At 38.8% G+C, this 19,350-nt stretch overlaps 1 protein-coding gene across 2 annotated transcripts in view; it reads right to left on the bottom strand.

The window, feature by feature from the left end:
- Positions 1–18,394, bottom strand: part of VAMP4 (vesicle associated membrane protein 4) — a 46,724-nt gene extending 28,330 nt beyond the window's left edge. For both annotated transcript variants that reach the window (XM_051998953.1, XM_051998954.1), the window contains exons 1-2: positions 18,137–18,394; positions 2,628–2,752 (exon numbers count right to left, since the gene is read on the bottom strand). In XM_051998953.1, coding sequence (XP_051854913.1) covers positions 2,628–2,693 — 66 coding nt within the window. In that variant the 5' untranslated portion in view covers positions 2,694–2,752; positions 18,137–18,394. The remainder of the gene's footprint in view (positions 1–2,627; positions 2,753–18,136) is intronic.
- Between the last annotated feature and the right edge of the window lie 956 nt (positions 18,395–19,350).

The following is a 19,350-nucleotide window of genomic DNA, read 5'->3' as shown; positions in this document are numbered from 1 at the left end:
TGTTAGGGAAGTGAGAGGGGGAGGGAGGAGAAAAAAATTGGAAATCAAAATCTTGTAAAAGTGAATGTTGAAAACTATCTGTACATGTAATTAGAAAAAAAATAAAATATTATTAAGTTAAAAAAAAAAGACAACTGTTCAACCCTTTACTTGGAATGCTACATATTGTCATCCTATATATTGTCATCCTATCCATGACTGTCATCTTGAAAAAATCACTAAGTCTCCCTGTAAGTTTTTTTCTTTAAATAATAACATAAATAAAAGAACTAACATTTGTATGTCTCTCTGCGATTCACAAAAGCACCATCCTCACAACAACCCCAACAAGCACTATCCTTACAATAATAATGTGAATATTATTATCTCACTGGATATGTGAGCAAACAACTCAAACAATAAGTAACCCATGGTTACATGTCTGGTAAACAGTGGAGTTAGGATTTGAATGCAGGTCTTCTCACTGCAAATCCCTATCTTGTACTTGTCAATGCCAACAATAAATAGCATTCTGTTGGGGTCGGTCAAACCCTGGCAGTCTATAAGTAAAGTTCAAGAATTTATTATGAAATCTGCACAGCTGCAATTCAGAAGAGAAGCCTGTAACTGACCTGTATTGCACTAGATATGAACATTAAATATACAGAGCAATAAATGTATTGTTTTTTATACTTGGCACAATGCAATAACTTTAGGAAACACTCATCTCCACAACTTTCTGCAGAGTAAATTAGCAGACATTTTACAAAAGTCAAATTACTGTTATCTGACACAGAATTTTAGCATTTTAGATCCAGATGAGACCTTAAAGAACATATAATCTAATTCCTCCATTTTGCAGAAAAGGAAATTGTGTTTTCCAGAAGTTAAATAAAATGCCAAGGTTCAAATGATTCAAGGAAGGTATGACTCAGGTTTTTCTCCTGCCTCTCAGTTCAAGATACTTTCTGCTGCCCTCAGATGTAGACAAAATATCAACTAAATTCCAATATGGAATTAGCTAATATCAATATGTAAAGACAATATATTTCAAGAACATAGTGAGTCAATTAATTAACAGAAAGCCATGCAATATAGCAAAATACTTTTAATCTAAACTCAGTTAAGATTCTCTATATAATAAAGGACTGAATATATAAATGACTATATTTATTATCCAGATAGTGCCCTACTATTTTATGAATCTTCAGCAATTTTGTGAAGCGAAATTAAATATTTCCTGAGAAATAATTTCCAACAGTCTATTTTCATATTTAATGAAAAAAGATATGTTATATTTATAATTTTCTCCCTAGAAAAATTATTGGTAATTACCAACTTCTTAGTACAGAAAAGGTTAAAAAAAAATTGGAGAACAAAGAGAAAATAGGCAAAATTACCAATTCTAGAAAATACCAATCTGATATGTAGATTCCCATCAAGATAGTAGCCATTTATTTAAAAGGTCACATGTTAATTAAAAAAAATTCTTATCATGTCAACAGTTTGCTGATTTGCTGAACAGTGAAAAAGAAGTAGGCACTAATTATCTGGTTAATGTTACTCAATTAACTTAAATGGGTACAGTTTTAACAGAAAGAAAAAATTCCATGACATTAAATCTCTTCAAGAGGAAATAACATCAAAAGTTTAAATGATGCTAATTTACAGACCCATGGAGCCACTTTTCTTGCCATGTAATGCTATAGGACATAGTATTTAGAGCTGCAAAGAACCTTAGTTCCCTGCACAACATCAATCATACAGGAAGTAGAATCAAGACTCAAAGCACAATCATATAGCTCCAAATTCAGTGGTCTTTCTGGCTATTTCACAATTATTCAATTCAATATTCATTTTTTAGCACTGACTACTAGATATGGCATTATGCTACGCATATAAAACTACCTGTCTTTGTATGTGTTTATCTCTTTGTTTTTAAACTTTTTGTCTTTTTAAAAATATAGACAATTTAGGTGGTTACTTCTACACAGATTTTAGGATCATTAACCTGTGCCCTTTAACTGGATAAATTTAGAATTTAAATGATAAAAACAGCAAATTATATTTGTACATGTACAGACTAAAACCTTCTCTTTAATGCTTACTTGATAACAAAAATTACGCAGGACAAGTTTTGTTTTGCTGAGCTAAAATCTCTGCAAGATAAGGACTTCAATCAGCCAGCTGGATCAATAAAAAGAAATAAATGAATACCTTCATTTTCTTAACAGGAATTTAAGTGCCTGCTAAAAAAGTAATCTAACAATCCATTTCAAAATGTCTTTTAAAATGCTTCATGATTTTTTAGCTATAAGTGCAATTTTCATGTACTGTTCTCAAAATAGACTAGTCATTTAGGTATTACACAAGCTGCTTTTAAAAATAAGGTAATTATATACCTTAAAAAAAAAAAATCTGTCAGTATGAAATCATGATAGATAATGATGGTAGCTTCTCAATTAAGGAATTCATTGCTCTTGATAAAAGTCTCTCTACCTACACACTTTGTTATGTACATTAATAATAGATAAGGAACTAATCTGTATATTCAAATACTTTTCATTTTTCTCTAGACCAAATTACAATAAATAAGAAAACTTTTATTTTAATTTACTATTTTTAAAAGCTTCTTGCAAAGAACTTACTCTTTCACTTTTCACGGAACCAGTGACATCATCATCATTTAGGTGGCGCTTGAATTTAGGAGGCATCTTTGTTACTCAAAAAGCTGTTATCCTTTTCTCAACTTTAAAAGGTTGATATATATCACCTTAAAGAGAAAAAAATCATGTTGATAAATTCAACTGATATGAAGCTTTCAACTGAATCAAAGATTTGACAGAGTAAAATCTGAAAGGTTTAACCTTCATAAGACATTTTAACATTCACCTAATTCTTCCCTTGTCCACTTGAACATAATCTTATAATTTTTAAAAATTATTTACCTTTCAAAAAGTATCTCGTTCTCTCAGATTACATTTAATCCCAAACCTAAATTCATCATTTTTCTGTCTTTCCAATTTATTTTATTGCTTCTTATTCAGTTACTAACATGAAGAACATTGTGTTTTAGAACTGAATTGAGACTTGAGAGATCAGAAAACAAGGCCCAGAATTATTTCATATCTACATCAGGGGTTTAGGCTTGATAAAAAGTAAATCTCTTCAGTGACATGGGACCCTTTAACAATCTCGTGAAGCCTATATAGCACCTCTTTCAGAATCTTTCAGAAATACTGACTGAAAATATATATATGTCAGAGTATGAGGAAAGTAAAGTGAAGAAACAGCAAAGACAGAGGCCAGAAGACAAACAGCAAAAGAGAAAACCAGACAGCAGAGAAGAAAAGCATCCAACAGGGTCTCTCAAGAGACCTAGAAGCACAATCAGCAACATTTAGAAAGGGGAGAAAAGGAGGTCAGATCAGGCTCATAGAAAGGGGTAGCCAACACTAGTCTGTAACTGTGCAAAATCCAGAAATTACTAAAAAAAGATGAGATTAAGCACATTAAGATTGGGACCTACTCACATCGTTCAAGGTACAAGAGGAATCAATAGGATATAAGCACAAAATCCTAATTTTTAAAACTAAAACTAAAGATATGATTAATCAGAAGAAAATGCTGAACAAAATGATTTAGTCCTATGGGTTGATAGGAGCTCAAAAATGAACCCAGAAAGAGAGCAAGGTGACAAGTCCTAGGGGAGTCTCCAAGAAAAGGCCTTCCCGGCCAAGAGGACACTAAGAGTCCACAAACAAATGAAACATGATACAAAATAAAATGATAAAGAAAACATCAGTTAGGAAAAGGAAAATTAGCAGCCTAGAAGATATGATAGTAAACTTACCTAAGGACTGCACTCACTATATGTTTCACAGGGGCTTGGCCATAAGACAAAAAGAAATAATGCAAAAGATACTATTATCCAATATACTAGAAGCTTTAGCCCCCTGTACCTCCAAATCAACTACTATACCCCAGGGGATGTCCTCCACTCAATCATTTCTTAGTCCTGCCTAGAACTCACTCTCTTCTGGCTTATTCTTCATTTAGCATAATCTACATACTGGCTTCCCAGAACTCTGGGAACAACTCCACCCTAAAATCAACTAAAAGATTAGTGAATCTCTTCTGAGATCTTCCATGGCCAGAGAAGGCCCAGATATGCTGCTCTCTCTCATTCTCCTCTTCGTCTCATTCTCCTTTTGCTCTCCCATCCTACACTGGTACTTTCTATCCTCCTCCTTCTCCACCAGCCTTCCACTCCCCCATTATGAATGTGTTCCATAATTAGATTGTAAATTTTTTTGAGAACAAGAATTGTCTTGTTTTTATATAGGACTTAGCACAATACTGAGGAAAGAATAGGTGTAAGGGCTTATGTTTTATCTGTTTTGTTTTTTTAATGACCTAGGAGACAGGATTCAAAGAGAAATAATCTAATAATCATCTAACTACCTGAAAATCATGACTTGAAACCTCCAAATGAAAAATTCCAGAACACTGTAAAAATTCAAATTTTCCAGGCCAAAGAAAAGAAAATGACAAGTAACAAAAAAGAAAATTTCCAAGAGTTCATGTCAGGATTACACCAAACAGAGCAGCTATCATTCTTAAGGTGAAAGCAACTTGGAATTCAATATTCCAGAAAGCAAAAGATTTAGGCTTACAACAAAGAATAATCTGTTTGACAAAACTGAGTATAAATCTTACAAAGGAGAAAAAAAAAAAAAAAGGAACTTTAAAGAGGAAAAAAAAGGCTCCCAATCATTCCTGATGAAAAGGCTTGAGCTAAGTGGAAACTTTGAAATACAAACACTAGATCAAAGGATACATCCAAAGGAAAATTCATATGATGACTTCCAAGTTACAGAATTACAAATTGTTTACATTCTAATAGAGAAAAAAAACTGTATCCTTTATAATTCTCATGTCTTCAATTGTCATAAACGAAAGGGAATAAGCCTGGAGGTGATTCTGTTTTGTTTTGATGACTTTAGAAGAAGAAAATAGGAGGAAGAGGGAAATATACTGAGGAAAAAAAAAGGGAAGGAAAGGAACTTACTATCTCACATAATAGAGGTGCATGAAATGAACACTATAAAAACAAGAAGAGATTGAGAGGAATAAGTCACATGAATCTCACTTTACTCTGATCCACACAAAGATTGAACACATCAAACACACAAAGAACGTTAAGTTTATAGAGAAGAAAAACAGCATGAAGTAGGGGAAGGTCATGAGCAAAACAAATTTAAAGTAAAGAGAGAGTAAAAAACTATGATCAGGGACAAGGCAAAGGGAAGAGAAGAAAGGCAATGGAGTGAAAACAACTGAAATTACACATCACCAGTATTAAACAAACTCTTTTTCACCACTTTCTTTGAAAAAAGGAGAGAGTAAGATAAAGAAAGGAAAAATAACAAAGAGATAGAATAGATATACTTAATTGACAAAAACTATATCAAGATGAATGGGATGACCTCACCCATAAAACAGAAGACAGCAATATGAATTAAAAATCAGAATGCAATGATATATCATATATAAGAAACACTTGAAACATAAATGTTTATGAAGACTTCAAATAAGGGGCGGAAAGTAATCATGCTTCAGGAAAATGAAAAAAAAATCAGGAGAAGCAAATGATTTCTTTAAAACTAATAAAAACAGGATAAAAACAAACATGCAAGAAACTATATTATACTTAAAGGAAGTTTAGACAAAGAATCAATACCAATACTTAACATATATGCACTAAATGACATACCTTCTAAATTCTTAAATTAATCAAATTTTTAAAAATTAAAAATAAATAAGAATAAATTTTAAAAATTAAAAAAAAAGTTAATCAAATTTCAGGAAAAAACTAACGTGAAATAGTTAAGTCCCAATGTACTCTTTTTCAGATTTAGACAATTCTAATAAAAAGATAAAAAAGAAAAGAAAACAAGGACCTGAACAAAACTTTTAAATTAAAAGTTTAGGATAATAAATCTGGCCAAATAAATCTTTGATACTAATTTAAAAAAAAAAAACACACACAGTTAATCAGTGGAACAGATTAGATATATAACATATCAAAACAAATCAACATATTCAGCATTGTGTTTAATAAAATCAAAGATCACAACCACTGGGACAACCACTGGGACTATTTGACCAAAACTTGAGAAAACTGAAAGGCAGTTTCACAGAAACCAGGGTAGACTAACACCACATGATATGTTAGGATATGTTCCAAAAAAAGATATAAGGAAGATTCAGCTTTATGAATGACGAAGAGTTTGTGATCAAATAAAGGAAAGAGTAGATTACAGAAGATAAAATGATTTTGATTACGTAAAATTTAAAGGTTTTTGAGCAAATTAAAATGAACTTAAAATTAAAGGGAAGAAATTAGCCACAAAAATTATCTTTACAGCATCTTTCTCTAATGAAGTTCTCATAAGTAATATATTTGAATGAAAAGTTGCATATCATAAGAGATTTACTATTTCCTATACAATTCTACACACACACATACACCTCATTTGATGTTTAAGGCCAGAATTAAAAAAAAAAAATCATACTTGTGATTAAGTAATTTATTTTGAACAATCTAAAGAATTTTTTCCTTGAAAGGGAAGCAGGAATGTGATATATTAAAAAGCATTTGTTTTAGTTTCAGAAGACCTAAATGTGAATGTTCTCACTCATACTGATATATACAATTCCCTTATCCTGAATTCAACAACCATCTTTTAAATGCCTACTCTGTGTCAGGCATAATACTAAGCACTGGGGCCAGCATGTTAAAAGTGAAAGCACTTTGTAAATTTCAAAGCATTCTAAGGTATCATTTGTAATAAAGATGTAAATTAGTGTTGGTTTAGACAGATATGGGCTTCATTATAAATTATAAAAAAAACAACAGATTATTAAATAAATCATGAAGTTTATTCTATGTACATATATATTTAAATCAAAATTCCCATTCTTGTTTAGTGTCCTGTATATAATTCTTTCACATGCAGGACTTCACTTCCACAAAAGGATCTTCTGTATGAATAAGCAATACATGGAAGTCAGAAAAAGATATGAATCAGGTTACATTTAAAATTCTAAAATGCAAATCTGACTTCAATATGGAACAGATTAAAACATTTTAATCAAAGGCTGGAGGTTGTTTCTGGTTAAAAAGATTTAAAAATGTAAATTTTCAGAATAGTTAATCAATAAGTGCTATTTAATCCCCAAGTCACTCCTTAAAAGAATATAATTAGTATCTGACTGACAAAGAAGAGTGAAAGATTCAGCTGAATGACCTAAATATTCAGAATCATCAATTAGATCAACAGCACCTATCTCTCTAACTCATAAAGGGATTTAAGTTTGTTTTGTGGGAAGTTTTTAGAAGACTTATTTCATGGAAGTAAGCATTTCAGTGTTCATGTGTTCCCATGTTCCCAAGTTTATGTGTCAGTGTAACTAGGAAATACCTTCAGGCTACCCCCCTTTTCACTGCCACAATAATAAAAGCAACATAAAATCCAATTATTATCATAAATTAGATGAGAGCAGGATTAGGCAATGTAGGCATCCGTAGAGAAAAATAACGAAGGATAATTTTTATTATTACTTCCTATAAATAACTATATATAGATTTTTATTAACAGAAAAGTCTGGATTTTCACAACCTATAGATACTTTTTATAATAAATTATGAATTACAGTCAAGGTTCAAAGTCTCCAAATGTTTACAAAATACAACATATAAATTTTCAAATCACACTAAGGGCAGTGAAACATTCTAGCTGTATGCTAATTGACCCACAAATCCCTGAAAATTGACATTCAATGCGTTTTTCCTTATCATTAGCTAATTAATGTCAAAGATCAGTTGGGGATATCTTGTACAATATCCTAATACCAGAATTATTAAAAACAAGCTTTCTAGGATTTATATTGGTCAATTTCAGTGGTGCTCTAAGAGGCATTCCACATAACTGAATCACCATTTATAAAATCCCATTCCAATGGTATCTCACTAAAACATATTTTAATAATTATTGTGTAAGCTGTTACTTAATATTTTTAATAACTGAAATCTAATGTGTAAAAAACCTGATTTCCATATATTAAATGTGAAATTTAAAAGAAAAAAATCTAAACTGAAAGGGACTCTCAAGGCCACTTAGTTCAGCCCATACAAACACACAAATTCTCTTGCACATATCAATATGCACAATACATATACAACATATATTACAATATCCCTGAACCAAGAGAGAGTGAACCTTTGCTTGAACACCAACAAGGAGTACCCCAGTATTCCTCTCATCCATTAACTTAAAATTCTTGGAAAAAAAAATTAAAACTGGAAATTGAGTCTTACATACCAATGTGACAACACAATGAAGGATAGAAAAGAAAAACAATGATCCAAGTGCTCACCACTCTAACTCCATCCTTGTCCAAAACTACTCTGGAGTAGAATTATGTTATCTCGATTCCTGCCTATGTCCTCATTAGAAGTCCCTATCTATCCAAAAATGGTCCTACTCCCTTATCTGACAGGAACTGAGCCACCATGATCCAAGATGTAAAATACTAAGTTGATCCCTCTTTCTTAGCTCTCTTTCTGAAGTAAAGACAACAAAAAGACAAAAGCTGTAAAATGTTAGACTAATTGCCTTCTCAGTTTCTGCACCCTGCTAATTAGCTAAGGAGCCTTCAAAAAGTCTGTGCCTCAATTGCTCAGGGTCGAATGTTTTTTGGACATGAGTCCCGTTTGATCAACTACTCTAAATTCTCCAAAATTAAAATATTAAAAACCAATCTCTGTCTTGCCTCAGTTTTTCTGGCATTACCAAAAAAACCCCAAAAACAAAAACAAAAACAAACAGAAAATGAAGTTAGTCTGAAGTGATCTGTTTTTGACAAAATCATACAGGTTCTTTGTAATCACTCCTTCCCTATCTAGATGATCACAAATCACTATCTCTTTAAAAATCTGTTCTATAATTTTCCAGGAATTGAATTCAAACTCATTGGCTTGTAGACTCCATTCTCTTGATTTCTTTGAAAAATCAAGGTGTTTGCTATTTTCTAGTTTTGTAGCTTCCCTTCTTTTTTCCATGACCTTTCAAATATTTTTGACATAAGTTCAGCAATAACATCTGCTGTATGTTATTGTCATCTCTATTTTCTTCAGAGGGTTGTCTCCTTAATCATTCCCTCTTGATATCTAATATTAAGGCTCTCCTCAACCTCTGCATCTTTTGTCATCCAAAGGTTTTCAAGTCCCTTCTATAATTAAATCTTCTCTAGACCCCATTATTTCAAGGTATTGTCTAACATGTTTCCTCCATTAAATTCCTACAAAAGCTACCTTTATTCATTGTCTCTATTTCCTCTCCTATTACAGATTCTTAAAACTTTTTTGCAATCTGGCTTTCAACCTTGATGCTCAATTAAACCATGTTCTTAATGACCAACGATCTCAATTGACAAGTATGGTGGTATTTACTTGGACTCATCTCCTTGATTTCTCTGCTGCAGTGGCAGCATCCTTTCCTCATAAATGGATACTCTCTCTTCTTTAGATTTTTGTAACACTAGTATTGATCTAGTATTGATCCTACTTCTAATTACGTCTCAGTCTCTTTGGTTGGCTTGTCATCCATATCATGCTGTCTGTGACCATTTCTCAAGGCTCTGTCCTGGGCTCTCTTTTTTCTTTCTTAGTTATTTCATCAGCTCCTATGAGAGCTGATCTATATATCTATAACTATATAGAGATACAGATCTATATGACCATTCTCCAATCTCTCTTTTGAACTTGAATGCCACATCACCACATATCTTCTGGTTCTTTCAAACTGGATATCCCAGAGGCATCTTATAATTAAAGTATCTAAAATAGAGCTTATCTCTTCCCTTCAAAATTACTCCTCTTTCAAATTTTCATATTGTCAGAGGTAGCACCATCCTTCCAATCTATCAAGTTCATAAAACCAGCATTATTCCAGACTACTCATTTTCCTTTATTCTATATATCTCATATATGCCACTGTAGAGAGCTGCAAATAGTAGGGGAATTCTGGACAAGGTCTAAGATCCTTCAGCCCGGAGGGATCCTGCTGACAATGTTTGGTTTGGCTCCCTACCTCCCTTGGGTGTTCTCACCTTTCCTGAGAAGTCAAAGAGGGTATGACCACCTGTGTTCTACTTGAAGCAAGAAATACTTTCAGTAAAGAGAGGCATTTACATATCAATTTCCAAGTAATATGATAATATAATGGTTTTCTAGTTGGCACATGTTTAGTGTTCTGTAATGATGTAATCGTACTGAGGTATTTAAGGGCTGAGAGGACTGGAAATAAAGACTCTCCATCTCTGATCATCCTTGAGAGTCTCCTGCCTCTTTCACTCCTCCACTAAGACCAAGGCTGGTCCAGAGATCCTTCAGAGAGTTAGTCCGGATACTACATGTCATCTCTTGCCATTTCTACCTCTTTCATCTGTTCAAAGACACTGCTTTAATTCAAATTCTCATCATCTCTTGGCTAGACTATTACAATGGCTTCCTAATTGGTCTTACTAACTCAAGTTTCTCCCCACAGAATCCATCCTCCAAACAACTAACAAAGTGATTTTCCTTAAAGGATGATACAGTCATGTTAATCCCCTACTCAATTAACTCCATTGCCTCTAGAATACAATAAAAGCTCCTCTGTACAGTTTAAAAGCCTTCCATAACTTGACCCTTACCACTCTTTCCAGATTCACTGTATATTATTCCCCACCCCTTGCATTATATGAGCTAATCAAAACATCCTTCTCTCCATTCCTCAAAGACAATGCCTTGTCTCCCATCTCTGGGCCTTTGCATTAGTCATCCTCCCTTGTCTAGACTATATTCCTTGTCCTCCTCCCATATCACAGAATCCTTGGCTTTTTAAAGATTCAGTTCTAGCTCCACTTTCTACATGAAACCTATTCCTAATCCTCCAAAATACTATTACTCTCCTTCCTTAATTACCTTGTGTTTATTGTGTTCATACATCCATCTATCTATCTATCTACCAGCCCTGGAAACAGAAGGACCTAAGTTTAAATCTGGCTTCAGATACTTAACATACTAGCTGTGTGACCCTGGGCAAGTCCCTTAACCCCAATTGTTTCACACACACAAAAAAAGTTATTTAAATCTCCAATAACTAGCACAGTTCTGGGTAACACAATAGGTACTTAATAAATGCTTGATTGATTGGTGGGCTGCTCAACCCAATATAAAGGGAAGTGGTTAAAAGTAACCAATTCCAGTAATTTAAATATTTAATGGTAAGAGAACCTAATGAGACCAATGATCTTTTATAAAACATTGACCTGGGATGCAAATGTTTAACACACAAAATTCTGTATCATTCTCATTCCTCTTTCCTTTAGACCTATTTGCTAGGTCATTAATTATCATTTCAACACAGCTACCTAATCAATCAGTTGAAAGATCAAAAGAGAAAATCATTCCATAAATTGTCTTGTCTACAAATACCAAATGAATGGTTTGAGTGATTTACGCTAAAATGACTAAATTTTAGTACTTTGACTATATGGATACAATAATTTATTCAACTATAACCTTTAGGATACAACCCCCTTGCAGATTATAAGTGTCTCATACAAGGAAATGTATTGTTCATCTTTGAACCCATAGAGCCCCTACCTTGTTTTGCACAATTAGTCAATCAAAAACTTGTCGAATTTATTTTCCATGGCCAAAAGGTGCCCTTAGTTCCACAAAGGTAAGAAATTCTGTGCTCTAACCAGTGACTTTATTTTTCCTATTTTTTCCTTCCCCTTCTCAACTTCTTTAATAGCTCTCACATCAGAGACACTTAGTATTGAATATTTAAGGCACCATAAACCTAGTTTAACTTGCAGAGAGTAGTGTAATAATGCTTCACTTTAATTCATAAATTATGATAGCAAATATGGTCAACTGCTACAAATTTGTAATCAGACTGAGTTCAAAGACCAATTCGATCTTTGAAATTCATAAACAAAACACTGATAGAGCATTTAATATGGGCAGGGAGGTAGCATAGCATATAGAGCACTCTGCATAGAGCCAAGAAGACTCATCTTCCTGAATTCAAATCTAACCTCAGATACTCATGAGCTGTGTGGTCCTGGGCAAGTCATTTAACCCTGTTTGCCTCAGTTTCTTCATCAGTAAAATGAGTTAAAAAAGGAAATGGCAAATCACTTCAATATCTTTGCCAAGAAAACCCCAACAGGATCACAAGGAGTCAGACGTGATTAAAATGACTGAAAAATAAGAAGAAAACGCTAATGTGTCCTTTATACAGGAAGGAAGGAAGGAAGGAAGGAAGGAAGGAAAGAAGGAAGGAAGGAAGGAGGAAAGGAGAGAGGGAGGGAGGGAGGGAGAAGGAAGGAAGGAGGGAGGAGGAAGGAAGGAGAGAAGGAGGGGGGGAAGGAGGGAAGGAGGGAAGGAGGGAAGGAAGGAGGAAGGAAGGAAGGAAGGAAGGAAGGGGGAAGGAGGAAGGAAGGAGGGAAGGAGGGAAGGAAGGAGGGAGGGAAGGAGAGAAGGAGGGGGGGAAGGAAGGAAGGGGGAAGGAGGGAAGGAAGGAAGGAGGGAAGGAAGGAAGGAGGGAAGGAAGGAGGAAGGAAGGAAGGAAGGAGGGAAGGAGGGAAGGAGGGAAGGAAGGAGGGAAGGAAGGAAGGAAGGAGGAAGGAAGGAAGGAAGGAGGGAAGGAGGGAAGGAAGGAGGGAAGGAAGGAAGGAGGGAAGGAGGGAAGGAAGGAAGGAAGGAGGGAAGGAAGGAAGGAAAGGAAGGAAGGAGGAAGGAGGAAGGAGGGAAGGAGGGAAGGAAGGAGGGAAGGAAGGAGGGAAGGAGGAAGGAGGGAAGGAGGGAAGGAAGGAAGGAAGGAGGAAGGAAGGAAGGAAAGGAAGGAAGGAAGGAAGGAAAGGAAGGAGGAAGGAAGGAAGGAAGGAGGGAGGAGGGAAGGAGGGAAGGAAGGAGGAAGGAAGGAGGGAAGGAGGAAGGAAGGAGGGAAGGAGGGAAGGAAGGAGGGAAGGAAGGAAGGAGGGAAGGAGGAAGGAGGGAAGGAAGGAAGGAAGGAAAGGAAGGAAGGAAGGAAGGAAGGAAGGAAGGAAGGAAGGAAGAAGGGAAGGAGGGAAGGAAGGAGGGAAGGAAGGAAGGAAAGGAAGGAGGGAGGGAGGAAGGAGGGAAGGAAGGAAGGAAAGGAAGGAAGGGGGAAGGAAGGAGGGAAGGAAGGAAGAAAGGAAGGAGGGAGGGAAGGAAGGAGGGAAGGAAGGAAGGAAGGAGGAGGGAAGGAAGGAAGGAAGGAAGGAAGGAAGGAGGGAAGGAAGGAAGAAGGGAAGGAAGGAAGGAAGGAAGGAAGGAGGGAAGGAAGGAAGGAGGGAAGGAGGGAAGGAAGGAAGGAAGGAAGGAAGGAAGGAAGGAAGGAAGGAAGGAAGGAAGGAAGGAGGAGGGAAGGAAGGAGGGAGGGAGGGAAGGAAGGAAGGAAGGAAGGAAGAAGGAGGGAGGGAAGGAGGGAGGGAAGGAAGGAAGGAAGGAAGGAAGGAAGGAAGGAAGGAAGGGGGAAGGAAGGAAGGAGGAAGGAAGGAAGGAGGAAGGAAGGAGGGAAGGAAGGAAGGAGAGAGGGAGGAAGGAAGGAGGAGGGAAGGAAGGAGGGAGGAGGGAAGGAGGGAAGGAAGGAGGGAGGAGGGAAGGAGGGAAAGAGGAAGGAAGGAGGAAGGAAGGAAGGAAGGAGGGAAGGAGGGAAGGAGGGAAGGAAGGAGGAAGGAGGGAAGGAAGGAAGGAAAGGAAGGAGGGAAGGAGGGAAGGAAGGAGGGAAGGAGGGAAGGAGGGAAGGAGGGAAGGAAGGAAGGAGGGAAGGAAGGAGGAAGGAAGGAAGGAAGGAGGGAAGGAGGGAAGGAGGGAAGGAAGGAGGGAAGGAGGGAAGGAAGGAGGAAGGAAGGAGGGAAGGAGGGAAGGAAGGAGGGAAGGAAGGAAGGAGGGAAGGAGGGAAGGAAGGAAGGAAGGAGGGAAGGAAGGAGGAAGGAAGGAAGGAGGGAAGGAAGGAGGGAAGGAGGGAAGGAAGGAGGGAAGGAAGGAGGGAAGGAGGGAAGGAGGGAAGGAGGGAAGGAAGGAAGGAAGGAGGGAAGGAAGGAAGGAAAGGAAGGAAGGAAAGGAAGGAAGGAGGAAAGGAAGGAAGGAAGGAGGAAGGAGGGAAGGAGGGAAGGAAGGAGGAAAGGAAGGAGGGAAGGAGGGAAGGAAGGAGGGAAGGAGGGAAGGAAGGAGGGAAGGAAGGAAGGAGGGAAGGAGGGAAGGAGGGAAGGAAGGAAGGAAGGAAAGGAAGGAAGGAGGGAAGGAGGGAAGGAAGGAAGGAAAGGAAGGAAGGAAGGAAGAAGGAGGGAGGAAGGAGGGAAGGAAGGAAGGAAAGGAAGGAGGAGGAAGGAAGGAGGGAAGGAAGGAAGGAAAGGAAGGAGGGAGGGAAGGAAGGAGGGAAGGAAGGAGGAAGGAAGGAGGGAGGGAAGGAAGGAGGGAAGGAAGGAAGGAAAGAAAGGAGGGAGGGAAGGAAGGAAGGAAAGGAAGGAAGGAGGGAAGGAGGGAAGGAAGGAAGGAAGGAAGGAAAGGAAGGAAGGAGGAAGGAAGGAGGGAGGAAGGAGGGAAGGAAGGAAGGAAGGAAGGAAGGGGAAGGAAGGAAGGAGGAAGGAAGGAAGGAGGAAGGAGGAAAGGAGAGAGGGAGGAGGAAGGAAGGAAGGAAGGAAGGAAGAAGGAGGGAGGAGGGAAGGAGGGAGGGAAGGAAGGAGGGAGGGAAGGAAGGAAGGAAGGAGGAGGGAGGGAAGGAGGAAGGAAGAAGGAAGAAGAAAGAAGAAAGAAGAAAGAAGAAAGAAGAAAGAAGAAAGAAGAAGAAAGAAGAAAGAAGAAGAAAGAAGAAAGAAGAAGAAAAGAAAGAAAGAAAAGAAAGAAAGAAAAGAAAGAAAGAAAAGAAAGAAAGAAGAAAGAAGAAAGAAAGAAGAAAGAAAGAAGAAAGAAGAAGAAGAAAAGAAAGAAAGAAAGAGCTTTCTGTCAGTAAATCAACAAGTGCTTACTATGTATCAGGTACTATGCCAAACTCCTCAAAGAAATCAGTCTGAGTTCAAATGTGCACTCAGACACTTAACACTTCCTAGCTGTGTGATCCTGGGTGAGTCACCTAACACTAACTGCCTCAGCAAAGAGAGAGAGAGAGAGAGAGAGAGAGAGAGAGAGAGAGAGAGAGAGAGAGAGAGAGAGAGATATCAGTTTATCAGAGAAAGTAACATGTAAACATAAAAGCAAATAGAAAACATATACAAAGTAAATAAAAGGAAACACATAAAAGGGGACATACTAACAGCTGAGATGGAAGAGGGATAGGTAAAGGCTTAAGGTAAGATGGTCCTTGAGCTGAACTTAGAAAGAAAGATTTTGAGAGGCAGAGAAAGGGACAGAGAATGAAAGAGTGTAGTGTGTTCCAGAGATTATGGACAGGTAATGTGTGCAAAGGCAGAGCCTGATGGTATTGGGGGGATCAGGAACAGAAAGTAGGCCAGTATGGTGGAATGTAAGGGTGTCAGTTCTGCTACTTAATCACAATTCAGCAAGTCACTTAATCTCTCCTGGCTTCAGCTTCCTCTTTCCCTAAAATGAAAATATTGGACTAGAAAGCCTGGGCTAAATATATTTTCATATAATTTGTAATTTGCATCAGTAACATGTCACTACTTTTTGGGTAAAGAAATATAGATTAAAAAAACCTGGTATCTTGAGATTTCATCAAAGGTGGGGGTGGGGGTGGAGGGGGCTATTAGATAAGGTTTGGCAATTCATAAACATCCATCTTGTCATATCTTAAACATGAAAAAGAACTAGGTTACTACTCATTTTGACCCTCAAGTCCCCTAGAACACAACATTTTTATAAAACTTCGCTGTTAATCAGCTAGACTAAGGAGCAGATCAGGATACCGTACAAATTGGTTACTGAGTCAGACAACCTGCTTTGTCCATCTCTTTGAGCCATAACTTCCTCATCTATAAAATAAAGGGTGGGAATGGACCAGCTCCAACTTCCTTTCAATCACTAACTTCTGCTCTAGGATCAGTGCTTGTGTAAAATCAGTCTTTCCTCTTTCTCCTCCTATACTAATTTTTTACTTCACAGAAATGCAATCATCAAATGTTGGAGGGGATGCGGGAAAACTGGGACACTAATGCACTGTTGGTGGAGTTGTGAACGAATCCAACCATTCTGGAGAGCAATCTGGAATTATGCCCCAAAAATTATCAAATTGTGCATACCCTTTGATCCAGCAGTGTTTCTATTGGGCTTATATCCCAAAGAAATACTAAAGAAGGGAAAGGGACCTGTATGTGCCAAAATGTTTGTAGCAGCCCTATTTGTAGTGGCTAGAAACTAGAAAATGAACGGATGCCCATCAATTGGAGAATGGCTGGTTAAATTGTGGTATATGAATGTTATGGAATATTATTGTTCTGTAAGAAATGACCAGCAGGATGAATACAGAGAGGACTGGCGAGACTTACATGAACTGATGCTAAGTGAAATGAGCAGAACCAGGAGATCATTATACACTTCCACAACGATATTGTATGAGGACATATTTTGATGGAAGTAGATTTCTTTGACAAAGAGACCTAACTGAGTTTCAATTGATAAATGACGGACAAAAGCAGCTACACTCAAAGAAAGAACACTGGGAAACGAATGTGAACTATCTGCATTTTTGTTTTTCTTCCCGGGTTATTTATACGTTCTGAATCCAATTCTCCCTATGCAACAAGAGAAGTGTTCGGTTCTGCAAACATATATTGTATCTAGAATATACTGCAACATATCCAACATATAAAGGACTGCTTGCCATCTAGGGGAGGGGGTGGAGGGAGGGAGGGGAAAAAAATTGGAACAGAAACGAGTGCAAAGGATAATGTTGTAAAAAAAAAAAAAAATTACCCTGGCATGGATTCTGTCAATATAAAGTAATTATTAAATAAAAATAAAAGAAAAAAAGAAAAAAAAAAAGAAATGCAATCATCAAACAGTGACACTTTTGTACCAAAGAGTGAGACTGAATAAGAACTGGCCCATTATACCTAAGGCAAGTAAGGTAGCTCAGGGGAGTCATTGAATTGGAATTACCAAGATCCCAGTTCAAATTTTGCCTTGCCCTGAGACTCTGGGCAAAACACTTAATTTCTTTCCATCTCAGTTTCCTTGTCTGTAAAATAGGATAGATAATAACAGCATCTCCCTCGATGAGTATCAGCTGAGTTGACGCTTTGGAAAACTTAAAACTGATATATAAATGCTCGTTATTCACCTTCCACAGTGGGTTCAGAACCCCCAAGTGAGGAAACTTCCTCTACCAAAGCAGATAGGTTTATTCCCAGCACAAGAGAGAACCTGCCTGGGGCAACAGAAGTAACAATCAATCAGTCGGTGGGTCAAAGAGCATTTATTTAGTGCCTACTGTGTGCCAGACACTGCGCTAAGGATTGGGGCAAAAGGAGTTCACAAACTACTAAGTACTAACAAACCACGGACAGGAGCTCCTCAGGAGTGCTAGAATTCTTGAATTCTTAATAACAGTAGCTAAAAGTTGTGTTTGGATGTTAGCCCCGAGAATCCCCAAAGTCTTCGAGCAGTTTCAAACTACTAGGGCGCACGGGGTTCATTCGGGGGTCTCCTTATGTTGCTGGCTTCACTTAATTGGAGGTGCCAGGCTTGGCACTGGAGGTGGGACTTGGCTCCGGCGCTCTACCCACCTCACCAGACTGCCAGCCTACTTCATACCCCCAGAAGATACTTTGGATTCCAGGACCGCTGCCTCTTCCGCGGTGGAGACAAGCCACCTGCTCTCCCCTCCCCCCCGGCCCCGAGATCCCCTCTGCCCCGGGCCCTCCCCGCGGCCCGATCACAGTCCCCGCGCCGCCCCCGCCTCAAGCCGGGCTAGTGTCCATCCCATCCCCGAGCCAGAGGACGGCCCGCCCGGGGACTGTCCACACCGGCCGTTGGGGGCCGGCGTTTGTTCCGTCCGCAGTGACCCTCCCCTAGACCCCGCCGTCCGCGAACCGAGTGGGGTTCCCCCGCTACCTGAGCGTCCGCCGAGAGACTTCTGGTGCCCTTCGGTGCCAGGCCAGGCAGGGCTGGGCCCGCCCGGGAAGAACTAGGCCGGGGGAAGGGAAGGGGAGGAAGGAAGAAGGAAAGAGGAAGGGGACAAGGGGGAGGGGGAAATGGCCGCGGGAGGTGACCCAGCGTCAGCCGCTCGGCTCCTCCGCCGACCGCTCGGACCAGCGAGCATCCAGGCGCTCGGCGCTCCTCCGCAGGGCCGCCTGAAGGGGGTGGGCGGGAGGGAAGGCAGCGAAGGGGGGCGGAGCTACTGCGGCGCAGGCGGCGGCGATCGCCGAGCGGATCGATGAGTTCCGAGTCCTGTCCCAGAGGTCCGGGGGCTGCGTCTCTGCTGCCCCGCCTCCACCGCGGAAACTGCCCAGGCTGGGAGCACTAAGCCTCGGGGGCTAGCTGAGCCGCTGAGGTCCTTTTGCCTCCACCCTCTCTCTCTTCCCATTTCCACTTCTCTGCACTTGGGGGTTATCTGGGGGGATTGCAGTTTGTGGGAGGTGAGCCACCCTCCCCCTTCCCCACTGAGTGCCGGTTAACGAATGGGGATGATGATGTTGAAGCAGGTAGGGGGAGTGGAAAGAGTTGGAGGACTGGACCAAAGGCATCGAAAGATCACAAACTCAAGGGCAAAGGAGATTCTTCCATCCCCATCCCCCAACCGGAGGTAGGGAGAGAAAAAGGAAAGTGTTTGCATTAGGAATTTGGGAGATTCTTCATGGAAAAAGGAAGTCCGTCAAACAAGATTAGCCATGGTTACTTTTTCCACCTCTTTGGAGACTTAACCCTGTTTTTATGTGGTAGCTGAGCCCATTAGACCTATGCATCCGTAATGTCTGAATAGGGTATCCCCAACTACCTTCATTTTGTGCCAGAATTCATTAATTCTTAACGATAATCGTAGTGCTTTAATATTAGCCAAGGGTTCTATACATGAAAGTCTTCATGTAGTTTTAAGCTACTAAAGCTTAAATATTTCATTTGTGGTATATTTCATCTCCTTTGTTTCAGTTTTCTTTTCTTTTCCATTCTACAAATAGTCATATTAATTTGTTTTGACTGTATTTGTTGTTTTATCTATTATGTTCTTTCATATTTACTTTTGGACCTTTGTTAGTTTTTGCTTTGTTATTTTGAATCTCTGTGATAAGTGTTTTATAAACCTCGTAACCTATAATTTTGGCAGTCAT

This window comes from Antechinus flavipes, chromosome 4 (assembly GCF_016432865.1).
Source record: "Antechinus flavipes isolate AdamAnt ecotype Samford, QLD, Australia chromosome 4, AdamAnt_v2, whole genome shotgun sequence".
Classification (NCBI taxonomy): domain Eukaryota; kingdom Metazoa; phylum Chordata; class Mammalia; order Dasyuromorphia; family Dasyuridae; genus Antechinus; species Antechinus flavipes.
Note: the sequence above shows the minus strand (reverse complement) of the source record. Positions and strands in the feature narration are given on the sequence as shown.